Source organism: Oncorhynchus kisutch, linkage group LG16, assembly GCF_002021735.2.
Source record: "Oncorhynchus kisutch isolate 150728-3 linkage group LG16, Okis_V2, whole genome shotgun sequence".
NCBI lineage: Eukaryota > Metazoa > Chordata > Actinopteri > Salmoniformes > Salmonidae > Oncorhynchus > Oncorhynchus kisutch.
In genome coordinates this window covers 88,402-108,077 of record NC_034189.2, presented here as the reverse complement: position 1 = coordinate 108,077, position 19,676 = coordinate 88,402, and the positions used below count along the sequence as shown (strand labels likewise).

Below are 19,676 nucleotides of genomic sequence, written 5' to 3'. Positions count from 1 at the left end.
GTCTTATTGTCAGGACTGGCCAGGGGAGTGGGATTTCCTAGTTCTTAATATATGTCATGAGAAGAGAATCATCCAGCCCATTGGGTATCTCACTACACCCTCAAATGTCATGTCTTGAAATATGCAGACAGACGGATTAAAAGTACATTTACATTGTAATACTTCTGATAGACAACATTCTAGTTCCGCCCACAACTTCCAGACTTTATTCTTAGAAAGGATTATTGAGTCATTATTAGTTTTACACTTAAGATATAACTCTGCCGTTGTTCTGTAGAATGTGAATTTTGTCTGTTGTTTAATACATTAGTGTATACTGGATTAAGTATACACATTCATAAACTGTCATTTAGTTATTTCTGCTCCAACTTTGACTCCATAGTTAACTTTCTTTAGGATATTGTCAGTTGGATATGTTCTGCACGGTTTTGTATACATTATCTTGCCTATCATATGAACATCCTTTTCTGACTCATAAATTTCCCTCAATTTTGATGTCCAAAATAAATCAAATATTTTATATGTGCTTGTTTGTGCTTGCCTGGCTTAATAAACCAATAGAAAAGTCCCAAAATTGCAAACCATCACCACTGTCAGTTCCAGGCTTGTATTACATCTACTGACGACAGAACAGACTAGAACAACTGAGGTAAAAGCGCCCTCCTGTGGTGGACTATGATATTACTGCTACAGTTCTTCAGATACTGCCTGAGCATACCGGTCCGCAACATGTATTACATTATGTTTATTATGAATTATCTAAAATAGGAAAGCAGGCCACAGATCCGTCCATCCATCCATCCATCCATCCAATCAACATCAATACATTCGAGAAATGAACGGAGCTGAGGCATTCCGTGTTCAACTTCGTTCCGTTTGTCCCATCCACCGACCGGTCTGCTTCCGTTCACAAGCGGAACCGCGGCTGTGTGGAACTTCAGTTGCACCGCGACCAGCTATCTTGCGTGTTGTTTGAAGCGAGTGAACGTAACCAGCGGGTTAATAAACGATTAACGTTTAAACCCATCAACTCTCCTTGTTGTCGTGAGGTTCGCTTCTCTGTGAAGAAGACTGCTCGAAGCTGAGATGAATCAATTTGAACAGTAAGTTATCTGTCTGCGCTAGCCATGATGCTAACCACGATGTTAGTTGTTTTAGCATCTACCCACAGTCACCAATTAGGTAGCATCTACCGACAGTCACCAATTAGGTAACATCTACCGACAGTCACCAATTAGGTAACATCTACCGACAGTCACCAATTAGGTAACATCTACCGACAGTCACCAATTAGGTAGCATCTACCGACAGTCACCAATTAGGTAACATCTACCCACAGTCACCAATTAGGTAGCATCTACCCACAGTCACCAATTAGGTAGCATCTACCCACAGTCACCAATTAGGTAGCATCTACCCACAGTCACCAATTAGGTAGCATCTACCCACAGTCACCAATTAGGTAGCATCTACCCACAGTCACCAATTAAGTAGCATCTACCCACAGTCACCAATTAGGTAGCATCTACCCACAGTCACCAATTAGGTAGCATCTACCCACAGTCACCAATTAGATAGCATCTACCCACAGTCCGCCAATTAGGTAGCATCTACCCACAGTCCGCCAATTAGGTAACGTTAGCTAACAGCAACCCTTGCGTGGCTGTAAACTGCATGGAAGTGGTAACTATTTAAGTCAGGCCTGGCTCCACTGAAAATTAGTATATTGAATCCGCCATGGAGGCCTGTTTTATAACATTATCGTATGTCCCAGCTGCTTGCCATAGTTTTGAAGTAACCGCGAAAAAGCCTTTATTTGAGGACATTTTTCATGCTGCCAGCTACTATTGGTTATATTGAGCACCGTGCTCAACCCATTCTTCTGCATCACAATGCCAGCTGCGCTAAACGAGATTTCCCCGGTGAGCGATATCACTGTTTGCCTGGGTGCACGTTGTGGTGACCCACGGTGCCATAAATGACTGGTGCCTACCCATCAAAAGTGAAACATTTTCTGGTCATGGTTAACTATATTTTATTTTGAAAAATGTGTAAAACCTAAACAAAACATGTCCCTCTTTCTCAATATGTAACCCTGAACACGCCGTAAACCCCTGAACACGCCGTAAACCCCTGAACACGCCGTAAACCCCTGAACACGCAGTATCCCCTAGCCGTAACCCTGAACACGCAGTATCCCCTAGCCGTGACCCCTGAACACGCCGTAACCCCTAGCTGTACCCCTGAACACGCCGTGACCCCTGAACACGCCGTAACCCCTGAACACACAATATCCTCTAGCCGTAACCCTGAACACGCCATAAGCCCTGAACACGCAGTAACCCCTGAACACGGAGTAACCCCTAGCCGTAACCCTGAACACGCAGTATCCCCTAGCCATGACCCCTGAACACGCCGTGACCCCTAGCTGTACCCCTGAACACGCCGTGACCCTAATTATAGACCAGGGTAGCCTACAACACTTTTTTACAAACTATTTTAGTAATATGTTAGTTATAATACTAAAGAGCATTTTCATAATAAAAATAAATCTAAACCTACAAGTATTTACAGTTTTAAAAATGCTGTTATTATTCCAAGGAAGAACATTTGATAAACAAGCCACATTTGTATTTATTTAAAATGTGGTTTGAATTGGGTGTGACTTGGTGACCTCTGTGTGAAAGTCCTGCAATTGGCGTGGAGCAGGTTTGAGACTGATCTCTGGAATTAATAAGAAAAATATACATTTCTCATCTACCTCTCCAATGTCTTTACGGTCTGCTGTGAATTAATAACTTCAAATGTTAAAATATTTCCAATAGGCGGCAGTATAAAACCACAAAGCATCAGTTCCAGTCTAAAGCAGCAAGATGATTGCCATGCAGTGATGCAGTGATGCAGTGATGCAGTGTGATATGCAGTGTGACATGCAGTGATGCAGTGTGACATGTGGTGATGCAGTGTGACATGCGGTGATGCAGTGTGACATGCGGTGATGCAGTGTGACATGCGGTGATGCAGTGTGACATGCGGTGATGCAGTGTGACATGCGGTGATGCAGTGTGACATGCGGTGATGCAGTGTGACATGCGGTGATGCAGTGTGACATGCAGTGTGACATGCGGTGTGACATGCAGTGATGCAGTGTGACATGCAGTGATGCAGTGTGACAGGCAGTGATGCAGTGTGACAGGCAGTGTGACATGCAGTGATGCAGTGTGACATGCAGTGATGCAGTGTGACATGCAGTGATGCAGTGTGACATGCAGTGATGCAGTGATGCAGTGTGACATGCACATTTATTATGTTACAGCCTTATTCTAAAATGGATTTGTTTTTCCCCATCAATCTACACACAATACCACACAATGACAAAGCAAAAACAGGTTTATTTTTGTGTGCAATATTATAAAAAAATAAAATAACTGCAATATCACATTTACATGAGTATTCAGACCCTTTACTCGGTACTTTGTTGAAGCACCTTAGGCAGCAATTACAGCCTCGAGTCTTCTTAGGTATGATGCTACATGCTTGGCAAACCCGTATTTGGGGAGTTTCTCCCATTCTTCTCTGCAGATCCTCTCTAGCTCTGTCAGGTTGGATGGGGAGCGTCGCGGCACAGCTATTTTCAGGTCTCTCCAGAGATGTTCGATCGGGCTCATGTCCGGGCTCTGGCTTGGCCACTAAAGGACATTCAGAGAATTGTCCTGAAGCCACTCCTGCGTTGTCTTGGCTGTGTGCTTAGGGTCGTTGTCCTGTTGGAAGGTGAACCTTTGCCCCAGTCTGAGGTCCTGAGCGCTCTGGAGCAGGTTTTTCTCAAGGATCTCTCTGTACTTCCGTTCATCTTTCCCTTGATCCTGACTAGTCTCCCAGTCCCTGCCTCTGAAAACATCTCCACAGCATGATGCTGCCACCACCATGCTTCACCATAGGGATGGTGCCAGGTTTCCTCCAGACGTGAAGCTTGACATTTAGGCCAAAGAGTTCAATCTTGGTTTCATCAGACCAGAGAATATTGTTTCTCATTGTCTGAGAGTCCTTTAGGTGCCTTTTGGCAAACTCTAAGCGGGCTGTCGGGCCTTTTTCTGATGAGTGGCTTCTGTCTGGCCACTCTACCATAAAGACCTGATTGGTGGAGTGCTGCAGAGAAGGTTGTCCTTCTGGAAGGCTCTCCCATCCCCAAAGAGGAATTCTGGAGCTCTGTCAGTGACCATTGGGTTCCTGGTCACCTCCCTGACCAAGGCCCTTCTCTCCCAGTTTGGGCAGGCGGCCAGCTCTAGGAAGAGAGCTGAATTTCATCCAAAAGTAAAGGGGTCTGAATACTTTCAGAATGACCGGTACACAATACATGTCTCAATTGTCTCAAGGCTTAAAAATCCTTCTTTAACCTATCTCCTCCCCTTCATCCACACCAACCTTGTGAATCATAAACTCAGTGCTTGATGTTGAAGTTACCACATAAGTAAAAAAAGAAACCAAGTGAAAACCAACATGCCAAACATCCTAAGAAAAATTATTTATTCGGTAATCTAACAATTGGAAAATGAGTTGTTTTATACCAAATTTTACTGCATTGGTCATCCCCACAATGTGGCAATTGAAAGGGTTAGCTAGTTACATCCTTTCTCAAAGATGACTGAACAGGGTGGCTGCTCTAGAGTTCCATAGGCCAGCAGACTCACCTGGGGACAGAGGATGGACACTATGTTTTTAGAAAAGTCTGGGAGGAGAGCGCATCAATTTGAGTACATCCAATTCAACCAGTGGCCCTGGATAATATGTTATGGGTTAGGGTTAGGCAGGAGGCCCTGGATAATATGGGTTAGGGTTAGGCAGGAGGCCCTGGATAATATGGGTTAGGCAGGAGGCCCTGGATAATATGGGTTAGGGTTAGGCAGGAGGCCCTGGATAATATGGGTTAGGGTTAGGCAGGAGGCCCTGGATAATATGGGTTAGGGTTAGGCAGGAGGCCCTGGATAATATGGGTTAGGGTTAGGGTTAGGCAGGAGGCCCTGGATCAGTGGGAGGTCAGGGGTGAGGGCTCACTTTCAAGGACACTCACTACCCCTATCAGTCCATCTCCAGGTGCTACAGAGATACTAGTGGCTGGGGTGATGCTGGCTCCACATCACCAAGGTCATCAGCTGCTAGTGGCTGGGGTGATGCTGGCTCCACATCACCAAGGTCATCAGCTGCTAGTGGCTGGGGTGATGCTGGCTCCACATCACCAAGGTCATCAGCTGCTAGTGGCTGGGGTGACGCTTTCTGACCATCTAACTATCTCTCCAGAGCCCAGATTATTCCGGTTACATCTGTAGGCTGTAGCTAGCTAATTGGATCTAGCTAACGTGTGGTAGTTAGTCAACATGCATAGCTTCTGACACATCCCATGATCCTCCTTGCTTTACATCTGACAGATATAGCTACCATAGGCTAGATAATGGGTTCTGATAATTGCACTTTAGTTCATTATCTAGCTAGCTATGTGTAAAACTGACAGTCTGGTTGTAAAACGCAACTACTTAGCTTGCTAACCAACAAGCTAACTAGCTTGACACTCAGTAACGTTAGCTTACCATGTTTTCAGGACAACTGGACATTCCTCTTGCCATTCCCGGTCAACTCCTTCTTGCTTACTCCCGTTTGTGCCTTATTGTCAAAAAGCCACACACTCGTTACACAGCCAGCTGGTGCAATTCTGTGTTCCAAAGCTATGTACCGGCACAGCAACATCGCTTTTATCTCAAAGTGACATATCAAATTGATACATTTGCAAATTATTGTTTTGGGGGTGCTAATATGAAACATGGCATTTAATAAAAATATAAATGTAGGACGAACGTCTTTAGTGTTTCCCTGGGGGTACAATAACTACTGAGCACAGGGCTTTAGTGTTTCCCTGGGGGTACAATAACTACTGAGCACAGGGCTTTAGTGTTTCCCTGGGGGTACAATAACTACTGAGCACAGGGCTTTAGTGTTTCCCTGGGGGTACAATAACTACTGAGCACAGGGCTTTAGTGTTTCCCTGGGGGTACAATAACTACTGAGCACAGGGCTTTAGTGTTTCCCTGGGGGTACAATAACTACTGAGCACAGGGCTTTAGTGTTTCCCTGGGGGTACAATAACTACTGAGCACAGGGCTTTAGTGTTTCCCTGGGGGTACAATAACTACTGAGCACAGGGCTTTAGTGTTTCCCTGGGGGTACAATAACTACTGAGCACAGGGCTTTAGTGTTTCCCTGGGGGTACAATAACTACTGAGCACAGGGCTTTAGTGTTTCCCTGGGGGTACAATAACTACTGAGCACAGGGCTTTAGTGTTTCCCTGGGGGTACAATAACTACTGAGCACAGGGCTTTAGTGTTTCCCTGGGGGTACAATAACTACTGAGCACAGGGCTTTAGTGTTTCCCTGGGGGTACAATAACTACTGAGCACAGGGCTTTAGTGTTTCCCTGGGGGTACAATAACTACTGAGCACAGGGCTTTAGTGTTTCCCTGGGGGTACAATAACTACTGAGCACAGGGCTTTAGTGTTTCCCTGGGGGTACAATAACTACTGAGCACAGGGCTTTAGTGTTTCCCTGGGGGTACAATAACTACTGAGCACAGGGCTTTAGTGTTTCCCTGGGGGTACAATAACTACTGAGCACAGGGCTTTAGTGTTTCCCTGGGGGTACAATAACTACTGAGCACAGGGCTTTAGTGTTTCCCTGGGGGTACAATAACTACTGAGCACAGGGCTTTAGTGTTTCCCTGGGGGTACAATAACTACTGAGCACAGGGCTTTAGTGTTTCCCTGGGGGTACAATAACTACTGAGCACAGGGCTTTAGTGTTTCCCTGGGGGTACAATAACTACTGAGCACAGGGCTTTAGTGTTTCCCTGGGGGTACAATAACTACTGAGCACAGGGCTTTAGTGTTTCCCTGGGGGTACAATAACTACTGAGCACAGGGCTTTAGTGTTTCCCTGGGGGTACAATAACTACTGAGCACAGGGCTTTAGTGTTTCCCTGGGGGTACAATAACTACTGAGCACAGGGCTTTAGTGTTTCCCTGGGGGTACAATAACTACTGAGCACAGGGCTTTAGTGTTTCCCTGGGGGTACAATAACTACTGAGCACAGGGCTTTAGTGTTTCCCTGGGGGTACAATAACTACTGAGCACAGGGCTTTAGTGTTTCCCTGGGGGTACAATAACTACTGAGCACAGGGCTTTAGTGTTTCCCTGGGGGTACAATAACTACTGAGCACAGGGCTTTAGTGTTTCCCTGGGGGTACAATAACTACTGAGCACAGGGCTTTAGTGTTTCCCTGGGGGTACAATAACTACTGAGCACAGGGCTTTAGTGTTTCCCTGGGGGTACAATAACTACTGAGCACAGGGCTTGAAATCATCTCCCCAGTTTAAACACGGCCTAATCCTGATTCGTCCAAATGATCGTTCCCCAAAACGAGGAACTTCTGCTACCCGTAGTCACATTGTATGTGAGTCTTGACAGATTCTCGTTGTTTACATGCGAATCTGTCCACCAGAGATTATAATCCATGTCTCAAGATTTAAAAATCATTCTTTAACCCGTCTCCTCCCCTTTATCTACACTGATTTGAAGCGGATTTAATAAGTGACATCAATGGATCATAGCTTTCACACAGATTCACCTAGTCAGTCTGTCATGGAAAGAGCATAATGTTTTGTACACTCCGTTTATATTCTCTCCCCCCAGTCTGAAAGATGACGACCCAGAGGATCAGGATGAGACGGTCTGTAACCGGGAGGAAGACTGCTCCATCAACAACAATCGACGCAAGGTACGCAACACACACTAAACACACAATCACGCATACAGTACCAGTCAAAAGTTTGGACACCTACTTATTAACAGGTTTTTCTTTATTTTTGCTATTTTCTACATTGTAGAGTAATAGCGAAGAGATCAAAACTATGAAATAACAAATGGAATCATGTAGTAACCAAATAAGTGTTAAACAAATCAAAATATATTTGAGATTCTTCAAAGTAGCCACCCTTTGCCTTGATGACAGCTTTGCACACTCTTGGCATTCTCTTAACCAGCTTCACAAGGTAGTCACCTGGAATGCATTTCAATTAATAGGTGTGCCTTGTTAAACGCTAATCTGTGGAAGTTCTTTCTTCCTTAATGCGTTTGAGCCAATCAGTTGTGTCGTGACAAGGTAGGGGTGGTATACAAGAGATAGCCCTATTTGGTAAAAGACCAAGTCCACATTATGGCAAGAACAGTACAAATTGTCAAAAAGAAACGACAGTCCATTACTTTTAAGACATGAAGGTCAGTCAATCTGGAAAATTAAGAACTGTGAAAGTTTTTTCAAGTGCAGTCGCAAAAACCATCAAACACCTTCATGAAACTGGCTCTCATGAGGAACGCCACAGGAAAGGAAGACCCAGGAGCTCTGCTGCAGAGGATAAGTTCATTAGAGTTACCAGCCTCAGATTGCAGCCCAAATAAATGCTTCACAGAGTTCAAGTAACGGACACATCTCAACATCAACTGTTCAGAGGAAACTGCGTGAATCAGGCCTTCATGGTCGAATTGCTGTAAAGAAACCACTACTAAAGGACACCAATAAGAAGAAGAGACTTGTTTGGGCCAAGAAACACAAGCAATGGTCATTAGACCGGTAGAAATCTGTCCTTTGGTTTGATGAGTCCAAATTTGAGATTCTTGGTTCCAACCGCCGTGTCTTTGTGAGAGACTGAGTAGGTGAACGGATGATCTCCGCATGTGTGGTTCCCACCGTGAAGCATGGAGGAGGAGGTGTGATGGTGTGGGGGTGCTATGCTGGTGACACTGTCTGTGATTTATTGAGAATTCAAGGCACACTTAACCAGCATGACTACCACAGCATTCTGCAGTGATATGCCATCCCATCTGGTTTGCATTTAGTGGGACTATCATTTGTTTTTCAACAGGACAATGACCCAACACCTCCAGGCTGTGTAAAGGCTATTTGACCAAGAAGGAGAGTGATGGAGTGCTGCATCAGATGACCTGGCCTCCACAATCACCCGACCTCAACCCAATTGAAATGGTTTGGGATGAGTTGGACCGCAGAGTGAAGGTAAAGCAGCCAACAAGTGCTCAGCATATGTGGGAACTCCTTCTGTTGGAAAACATTTCAGGTGAAGCTGGTTGAGAGAATGCCAAGAGTATGCAACGCTGTCATCGAGGCAAAGGGTGGCTACTTTGAAGAAATGTCAAATATAAAATATATTTATTTGTTTAACACTTTTTTGGGGGAGTTACTACATGATTCCATATGTGTTATTTCATAGTTCTGATGTCTTCACTATTATTCTACAATGTAGAAAATAGTAAAAAATTAAGAAAAACCCTTGAATGAGTAGGTGTGTTTAAACCTTTGACTGGTACTGTTGATTTTTCATTTCATTGTATATATTTTCACTAATCCAACCTGCAAAATGTGCTAATTGCCAACAACAGTCTATTTGAAAGAAATACGTAATAATATACCACATCCATTCCTTAAATATGAATTGAAGCATTACTTTACATTCTACAACTGGCATCACTGACAGACTTGACCAGATGGGAACAAATGGGATTCATCCCCCTCCTTCTGTCAATCTGTGCTCATCTATCCTATTTTCCCTCAAATCTGATTTAATATTTGGGTTCAAGTAATCCTTGCCGATTAAGCCTGTGTAACCTGTTTTATAGCTAATGCCTCATACTGTGTGTGTGTGCGTGCGTGCAGGGGAACATCCTCTCCAGTATAACTATACCTTGTGGTACTCATACTGACTGTGTGTGTGTGTGTTAGACAGTGAGTCCTGCAGTAGGGGAACATCCTCTCCAGTATAACTATACCTTGTGGTATTCTCGGAGGACTCCGTCCCGGCCCGCCAACACACAGAGTTATGAACAGAACATCAGACAGATCGGCACGGTCGCATCGGTCAGTACACACACACCACTAACACTCATCATATACACACTGTGTTTAACATGTGGTTGATAGGGTTAGGATGTGACCAGCTGATTGGTTGATCTTGTGCTGTGATTGGTTGCCAGGTGGAGCAGTTCTGGAAGTTCTACAGTCACCTGGTGCGACCGGGAGATCTGACTGGCCACTCTGACTTCCACCTGTTTAAAGAGGGAATCAAACCCATGTGGGAGGTAACATGTAGATATATACATTATATTATTATTATATATGGGTATAATGTGGAAGGTAACATGTAGATATATACATTGTTATTATTATATATACAGTTGAAGTCAGAAGTTTATATACACCGTAGCCACAATTCCTGACATTTAATCCAAGTAAAAATTCCCTGTCTAAGGTCAGTTAGGATCACCACTTTATTTGAAGAATGTGAAATGTCAGAATAATAGTAGAGAGAATTATTTATTTCAGCTTTTATTTCTTTCATCACATTCCCAGTGGGTCAGAACTTTCATACACTCAATTAGTATTTGGTAGCATTGCCTTTCAATTGTTTAACTTGGGTCAAATGTTTCGGGTAGCCTTCCACAAGCTTCCCACAATAAATTGGTAGAATTTTGGCCCCTTCCTCCTGACAAAGCTGGTGTAACGGAGTCAGGTTTGTAGGCCTCCATGCTCGCACACACATTTTCTATGGGATTGAGGTCAGGGCTTTATGATGTCCACTCCAATACCTTGACTTTGTTGTCCTTAAGCAATTTTGCCACAACTTTGGAAGTATGCTTGGGGCGAAGTCTTTTGGAGGATGGCCTCGTGTCAAGAAGGGCAGCCATGAAGCCACTTCTCTCCAGGAAAAACATCAGGGACAGACTGATATTCTGCAAAAGGTACAGGGATTGGACTGATGAGGCAAGTCATTTTCTCTGATGAATCCCCTTTCCGATTGTTTGGGGCATCCTGAAAAAAGCTTGTCCGGGGGAAGACAAGGTGAGAGCTACCATCAGTCCTGTGTCATGCCAACAGTAAAGCATCCTGAGACCATTCATGTGTGGGGTTGCTTCTCAGCCAAGGGAGTGGGCTCACTCACAATTTGCCTAAGAACACAGCCATGAATAAAGAATGGTACCAACACATCCTCCGAGAGCAACTTCTCCCAACCACCCAGAAACAGTTTGGTGACGAACAAGGTCTTTTCCAGCATGATGGCGCACCTTGTCATAAGGCAAGTGATAACTAAGTGGCACGGGAACAAAACATTGATATTTCAGGTCCATGGCCAGGAAACTCCCCAGACCTTAATCCCATTGAGAACTTGTGGTCAATCCTCAAGAGGTGGGTGGACAAACAAAAAGCCACAAATTCTGACAAACTCCAAGCATTGATTATGCAAGAATGGGCTGCCATCAGTCAGGATGTGGCCCAGAAGTTAATTGACAGCATGCCAGGGCGGATTGCAGAGGTCTTGAAAAAGAAGGGTCAACACTGCAAATGTTGACTCTTTGCATCAACTTCATGTAATTGTCAATAAAAGCCTTTGACACTTATGAAATGCTTGTAATTATATTTCAGTATCCATAGTAACATCTGACAAAAATATCTAAAGACACTGAAGCAGCAAACTTTGTGGAAATTAATATTTGTGTCATTCTCAAAACTTTTGGCCACATCTGTATATAGATATAATTTTTTAATTTTTATTATATATAGGTATAATGTGGGAGGTGTGTGTCTTTAAGATGGTGAGTCCATCAGTATGATAGCATCCCATCCAGTATAACCATACCTTTTTGGTATTCACTGTGTGTGTGTGTGTGTGTGTGTAACCCTCCAGGATGAAGCTAATAAGAACGGAGGGAAGTGGATCATCAGGCTGCGGAAAGGTCTGTTGTTATTATAAGACACAACCTGTTCGCTTTGCTTCTCATGTTGTCTTTTACCATTCTCTAAATCTCCCTTCAAGTGTAGACATCACATCAACACATACTGGAGGAGGTACTGGATAGCTACAGTAGCTAGCCTAGCTAATGAACTAGCTACATCACATCAACACATACTGGAGGAGGTACTGGATAGCTACAGTAGCTAGCCTAGCTAATGAACTAGCTACATCACATCAACACATACTGGAGGAGGTCCTGGATAGCTACAGTAGCTAGCCTAGCTAATGAACTAGCTACATCACAATACATACTGGAGGAGGTACTGGTTAGCTACAGTAGCTAGCCTAGCTAATGAACTAGCTACATCACAACACATACTGGAGGAAGTACTGGATAGCTACAGTAGCTAGCCTAGCTAACAAACTAGCTACATCACAACACATACTGGAAAAGGTACTAGATAGCTACAGTAGCTAGCCTAGCTAACGAACTAGCTACATCACAACACCTACTGGAGGAGGTATTGGATAGCTACAGTAGCTAGACTAGCTAACGAACTAGCTACATCACAACACATACTGGAGGAGGTACTTGTTAGCTACAGTAGCTAGCCTAGCTAATGAACTAGCTACATCACAACACATACTGGAGGAAGTACTGGATAGCTACAGTAGCTAGCCTAGCTAACGAAGTAGCTACATCACAACACATACTGGAGGAGGTACTGGATAGCTACAGTAGCTAGCCTAGCTAACGAACTAGCTACATCACAACACATACTGGAGGAGGTACTGGATAGCTACAGTAGCTAGCTTAGCCAACTATCTAGCTACGTCGGCTTAAGGGACGTTCTGGTACTGGTTCCGACCGCCATTTTGCTTAGAAATCGATCTGTGGACACTAGATTAAAATGGCTTGAATTGAGCAGTAGCCCTGATTTTCAGAAGCACCGGAGAATGTCTACTGTGTGAAACAGGAGGTGAAATCTGACACCACTTGTTGTTGACAGGTCTGGCCAGCAGGTTCTGGGAGAACATTATTCTGGCCATGTTGTTAATGTTGTTGTTGACAGGTCTGGCCAGCAGGTTCTGGGAGAACATTATTCTGGCCATGTTGGGAGAACAGTTCATGGTGGGAGAGGAGATCTGTGGGGTGGTGGTCTCTATTCGCTTCCAGGTACGTACACACACACACACACACACACACACACACACACACACACACACACACACACAGAGAGAGGAGATCTGTGGGGTGGTGGTCTCTATTCGCTTCCAGGTACGTACGTACACACACACACACACACAGAGAGAGGAGATCTGTGGGGTGGTGGTCTCTATTCGCTTCCAGGTACGTACGTACACACACACACACACACAGAGAGGAGATCTGTGGGGTGGTGGTCTCTATTCGCTTCCAGGTACGTACGTACACACACACACACACACACACACACACAGAGAGGAGATCTGTGGGGTGGTGGTCTCTATTCGCTTCCAGGTACGTACACACACACACACAAAGAGGAGATCTGTGGGGTGGTGGTCTCTATTCTCTTCCAGGTACGTACACACACACACACGTGTGGTTTGGCGCATGGCCGCTTGGTGCAATACAGCTCAATCTACCACATTCCTGGCTATTGGTTGTCACTAGTTACCACCGCCACAAAATCATAAAACCCAACTCTTTTTACATTTTCTCTTCTTAAAATATGGTTTTAAACCTTAACCCTAACATCGATGGGGCAGTAGTGGAGCTGGTCGAGAGTTTCAAGTTCGTTGGTGATGTGGACACCATCATCAAATCAAATGTATTAATATAGCCCTTCGTACATCAGCTGATATCTCAAAGTGCTGTACAGAAACCCAGCCTAAAACCCCAAACAGCAAGCAATGCAGGTGTAGAAGCACGGTGGCTAGGAAAAACTCCCTAGAAAGGCTAAAACCTAGGAACAAACCTAGAGAGGAACCAGGCTATGAGGGGTGGCCAGTCCTCTTCTGGCTGTGCCAGGTGAAGATTATAACAGAACATGGCCAAGATGTTCATAAATGACCAGCATGGTCAAATAATAGGTCTGGGACAGGTAGCACGCCCGGTGAACAGGCCAGGGTTCCATAGCTGCAGGCAGAACAGTTGAAACTGGAGCAGCAGCACGGCCAGGTGGACTGGGGACAGCAAGGAGTCATGCCAGGTAGTCCTGAGGCATGGTCCTAGGGCTCAGGTCCTCCGAGAGAGAGAATTAGATATAACAAACTGACCCTAGCCCCCCGACACATAAACTACTGCAGTATAAATACTGGAGGCTGAGACGGGAGGGGTCAGGAGACACTGTGGCCCCATCCGATGATACCCCCGGACAGGGCCAAACAGGAAGGATATAACCCCACCCACTTTGCCAAAGCACAGCCCCCACACCACTAGAGGGATATCTTCAACCACCAACTTACCATCCTGAGACAAGGCAGAGTATAGCCCACAAAGATCTCCGCCACGGCATAACCCAAGGGGGGGCACATCCCAGACAGGAAGATCACATCAGTGACGCACCCCTCCTAGGGATGGCATGAAAGAGCACCAGAAAGCCAGTGACTCAGCCCCTGTAACAGGGTTAGAGGCAGAGAATTCCAGTGGAAAGAGGGGAACCGGCCAGGCAGAGACAGCAAGGGCGGTTCGTTGCTCCAGAGCCTTTCCGTCATGGTCCAAACATACCAAGAAATTGGTGAAGAGGGCACAACAAAACCTTTTCCCCCTCAGGAGACTGAAAAGATTTGGCATGGGTCTCCAGATCCTCAAAAATGTCTACAGCTGCAACATCGATAGCATCCTGACTAGTTGCATCACTGTCTGGTATGGTAACTGCTCAGCATCTGACCATAAGGCACTACAGAGGGTAGTGTGTACGGCCCAGTACATCACTGGGGCCAAGCTTCCTGCCATCCAGGACCTATAAAATAGGCGGTGTCTAAGGAAAGCCCATAAAATTGTCAGACTCATCATCAAGTCATAGACTGTTCTCCCTGCTACCACACGGCAAGCAGTACCGGAGCACCAAGTCTGGGTCCAAAAGGCATCCCTGTAAGCGGGATAATTTGCAACCACTGAAAAGCATAGCGCAACAGTCAATAATATTACTAGAAAATATTCATGAATTCACTATGCAATATTTTGAAACACAGCTTAGCCTTTTGTTAATCACCTTGAACTCACACTGAAAAGCATAGCGCAACAGTCAAATAATATTACTAGAAAATATTCATATTCATGAATTCACTATGCAATATTTTGAAACACAGCTTAGCCTTTTGTTAATCACCTTGTTGTCTCAGATTTTGAAATGATGCTTTACAGTGAAAGCAATCCAAGCGTTTGTAAGTTTATCGATAGCCTAGCATAGCATTATGTACACTAAGCATCAGGAAGCTTGGTCACGAAAATCAAAAAAAGCAATCAAATTAATTGATTACCTTTGATGATCTTCGGATGTTTTCACTCACGAGACTCCCAGTTACACAACAAATGTTCCTTTTGTTCCATAAAGATTATTTTTATACCCAAAATACTGACTTTTGTTTGTCGCGTTATGTTCAGAAATCCACAGGAAAGAGCAGTCACGACAACGCAGACGGAAATTCCAAATAGTTTTCATAATGTCCACAGGAACATGTCAAACGTTTTTTATAATAATTCCTCATGTAGTTTAAAATATATATTCGATAATATATCAACTGAGTGTGTAGCTTTTTCCATAACAGCGGGAGGAACAATGGCCGGTTTACTCAATTGCGCACCAACTCACTCTGAGAGCCCCCACCTCTCCACTTACGCAATGTGATCCTTCACGCTCATTTTTCAAAATAAAAGCCTGAAACTGTCTAAAGACTGACACCTTAGGGAAGCCACAGAAAAATAATCTGGTTGATATCCCTTTAAATGGAGGACAGGCCTGCATAGGAACACAGAGGTCTCAAAATAAGAGGCACTTCCTGATTGGATTATCCTCAGCCTTTCGCCTGCAATATCAGTTCTGTTATACTCACAGAATATTTTTACAGTTTTGGAAACTTTTTAGTGTTTTCTATCCTAATCTGTCAATTATATGCATCTGGTCCTGAGAAATAGGCCGTTTACTTTGGGAACGTTATTTTTCCAAACATGACTATAAAAATAGTGCCCCCTAGCTTCAAGAGGTTATTAACCTACAAATGACCTCCAATAACATGCTAACCCTAACCCGCACACTGACTCCGGTGTCCCCTGTATATAGCCTCGTTATTCTTACTCTTTATTATTAATTATTGTTTTAGTCTACTTGGTCATTTTTTTCTTAACTCTATTTCTTGAACTGCACTGTTGGTTAAGGGCTTGTAATTAAGCATTTCAAGGTAATGTTTACACTTGTTGTATTCGACGCATGGGACAAACTTTGATTTGAACATAAAACACACTGCTAACGTTAACCCTAACCACACTGCTAACGTTAACCCTAACCACACTGCTAACGTTAACCCTAACCACACTGCTAACGTTAACTCTAACCTTAACCACACTGCTAACGTTAACCCTAACCTTAACCACACTGTTAACCCTAACCTTAACCACACTGCTAACGTTAACCCTAACCTTAACCACACTGCTAACGTTAACCCTAACCTTAACCACACTGCTAACGTTAACCCTAACCTTAACCACACTGCTAACGTTAACCTTAACCACACTGCTAACGTTAACCCTAACCTTAACCACACTGCTAACGTTAACCCTAACCTTAACCACACTGCTAACGTTAACCCTAACCTTAACCACACTGCTAACGTTAACCCTAACCTTAACCACACTGCTAACGTTAACCCTAACCTTAACCACACTGCTAACGTTAACCCTAACCTTAACCACACTGCTAAAGTTAACCCTAACCTTAACCACACTGCTAACGTTAACCCTAACCCTAACCACACTGCTAACGTTAACCCTAACCTTAACCACACTGCTAACGTTAACCCTAACCCTAACCACACTGCTAACGTTAACCCTAACCTTAACCACACTGCTAACGTTAACCCTAACCTTAACCACACTGCTAACGTTAACCCTAACCTTAACCACACTGCTAACGTTAACCCTAACCTTAACCACACTGCTAAACTTGTTTTCATACATTTTTACAATATAGCCAATTTTGTCTGTGGTAACTAGTGGAAACCCTACCAGACGGCGCACCTCCCTCTCCTCCCTCTCCTCCATGTTGTCAGTACGTACTTCGCTTCCCACTTCAATGTGATGGCTTGTTGGGTTAGGGGTTAGGGTTAGTATAACATCGGTTATTCATCTATGTTGTCAGTACTTCACTTCCCACTTCAATGTGATGGATTGTTGGGTTGGGGGTTAAGGGTTAGGGGTTAGGGTTAGTATAACATGGGTTATTCCTCCATGTTGTCAGTACGTACTTCGTTTCCCACTTCAATGTGATACATGACCGCGTGTTCACAGACATCCAACAAGTCTGGTTCTAGGTATGGGTATTGAAGCTGACATTCTATACCATTGGTATCTAGTAGTCTGGTTCTAGATATGCCTTATGGGTATTGAAGCTGACATTCTATACCATTTGGTATCTAGTAGTCTGGTTCTAGATATGGGTATTGAAGCTGACATTCTATACCATTGGTATCTAGTAGTCTGGTTCTAGATATGCCTTATGGGTATTGAAGCTGACATTCTATACCATTTGGTATCTAGTAGTCTGGTTCTAGATATGGGTATTGAAGCTGACATTCTATACCATTGGTATCTAGTAGTCTGGTTCTAGATATGCCTTATGGGTATTGAAGCTGACATTCTATACCATTGGTATCTAGTAGTCTGGTTCTAGATATTTCTTATGGGTATTGAAGCTGACATTCTATACCATTGGTATCTAGTAGTCTGTTCTAGATATTGGTATTGAAGCTGACATTCTATACCATTGGTATCTAGTAGTCTGTTCTAGATATTGGTATTGAAGCTGACATTCTATACCATTGGTATCTAATAGTCTGGTTCTAGATATGCCTTATGGGTGTTGAAGCTGACATTCTATACCATTGGTATCTAGTAGTCTGGTTCTAGATATGGGTATTGAAGCTGACATTCTATACCATTGGTATCTAATAGTCTGGTTCTAGATATGCCTTATGGGTATTGAAGCTGACATTCTATACCATTGGTATCTAGTAGTCTGGTTCTAGATATGCCTTACTCCCTCCGTCCCTTATCTCACGGCTGCCAGAAACGGGTTTGGTCTCACGGCGCCTCCCTTTCAGCATCTGTACTGCCTCCATTTCAGTCAGTTCATACAGGACTGATGATGTCACTTCCCCATCTCTCTATCATTTATTTTTCAGCTGTTAACGATGAGTTGCGGAGCGCTTTATATCCAAATAATTAGAAAAGATTGCGATCTCCTACTTACAGTATTTGTGAAATGTAATTGCATGTTAGTGGCCTGCGAGTGGTATTTTTGGGATAACTGTAATAAAAAGGTTTTCGGTTAGGGATTTTCTTCTAAACGTTAACGATCCAAAATTTGTTTAAACATTTTAAATGTCACATCCCTACTACTAAGGGCACAAAGTTGGCAAAGGATTCCCTCTCGAAGAGGGGGAGCAGGGGAGCCCTCGATGACTCGACAACGAGCGTTTGACTTGTGAACGCGAATATCGAGTGGTCAGTGTAATGTGTGTTTCTCTAGGAAGACATCCTGTCTATATGACAGCCAGCGATCAGGGTTAGTGTGTAATGTTCTTCTTGTTGTTTACAGGAAGACATCTTGTCTATATGGAATAAGACGGCCAGCGATCAGGTGACGACATCTAGAATCCGAGACACTCTTCGACGCGTTCTGAACCTCCCTCCCAACACCATCATGGAGTACAAGACACACAACGACAGCCTCAAGTACGATTCACACACACACTCTCACCTAACACCATCGTGGACACACAACGACCACTCAGTGTTTTGTGTTGACTCTAAGGAGAATTCTGTTTATTGATCTGTGTTTTCTTCTTAGGGATAATTCCAGCTTCCGCAACACAAAGATCACCCTGTGAAGAGATGGAGGATGGAGAGAAAGCAAGAGGAGGAGGGAGAAGGAAGAGTGGAGGGAGGGAGAGACTGGAGTGGAGGGAGGGAGGGAGAGACTGGAGTGGAGGGAGGGAGGGAGGGAGAGACTGGAGTGGAGGGAGGGAGGGAGGGAGAGAGAGACTGGAGTGGAGGGAGGGAGGGAGAGAGAGACTGGAGTGGAGGGAGGGAGGGAGAGAGAGACTGGAGTGGAGGGAGGGAGGGAGAGACTGGAGTGGAGGGAGGGAAGGAGAGACTGGAGTGGAGGGAGAGAACGTTTTCTCCCTCCCTCCTCTCCCATCTCTGCCTCTCTCACTCAGAGATGTTTCACTGTGGAGATGGAGTAGTGTGTTTTTGCAGCTTGTCCCTGAGTTACAACAGGCCAGTGTGGGACCGACTGTGTGTTCTTCCATGACAATACAGAAATAAAAGTGTCTTTGGTATCCTGTCTGACCACGTCATTATTACATTAACCCTAATCTTAATCTGTTTTTAAAATCCTAAATGTGACCTGTGGAATACTCATGTAATGTTGACTATATGGTTGTTTCCTGTCCAGTGTTGACCATGTGGTTGTTTCCTGTCCAGTGTTGACCTTATGGTTGCATTTGATTATTTCCTGTCCAGTGTTGACCTTATGGTTCCATGTGGTTGTTTCCTGTCCAGTGTTGACCTTATGGTTCCATGTGGTTGTTTCCTGTCCAGTGTTGACCATGTGGTTGTTTCCT

General features: G+C 44.2%; 1 protein-coding gene across 4 annotated transcripts; it reads left to right on the top strand.

The window, feature by feature from the left end:
* Nucleotides 1-894: 894 nt before the first annotated feature.
* LOC109884160 (eukaryotic translation initiation factor 4E type 2-like) lies at nucleotides 895-19,396 on the top strand. 4 transcript variants are annotated; one of them, XM_031791483.1, is made up of 10 exons: nucleotides 895-1,103; nucleotides 7,738-7,822; nucleotides 9,839-9,973; nucleotides 10,090-10,194; nucleotides 11,799-11,847; nucleotides 12,857-12,896; nucleotides 12,960-13,002; nucleotides 13,105-13,347; nucleotides 18,647-18,783; nucleotides 18,899-19,040. In XM_031791483.1, exons 1-10 carry the CDS (start codon nucleotides 1,087-1,089, stop codon nucleotides 18,936-18,938), a joined length of 894 nt encoding a protein of 297 aa, XP_031647343.1. In that variant the 5' UTR covers nucleotides 895-1,086; the 3' UTR covers nucleotides 18,939-19,040. The 4 variants fall into 4 exon arrangements, with proteins under 4 accessions (XP_031647343.1, XP_031647342.1, XP_031647345.1 ...); XM_031791482.1 differs by lacking the exon at nucleotides 12,857-12,896 and having other exon boundaries at nucleotides 12,920-13,002; XM_031791485.1 differs by lacking the exon at nucleotides 13,105-13,347 and having other exon boundaries at nucleotides 899-1,103; nucleotides 12,960-13,023.
* The last annotated feature ends 280 nt before the right edge of the window (nucleotides 19,397-19,676 follow it).

Bases quoted from the DNA above. Each gene is read 5' to 3' on its own strand.
- LOC109884160 (XM_031791482.1), top strand. The intron at 9,974-10,089 runs GTCAGTACACAC...ATTGGTTGCCAG, and splicing joins AGATCGGCACGGTCGCATCG to GTGGAGCAGTTCTGGAAGTT. The intron at 13,003-13,104 runs GTGGTCTCTATT...ATCTGTGGGGTG, and splicing joins GAGAGGAGATCTGTGGGGTG to GTGGTCTCTATTCGCTTCCA.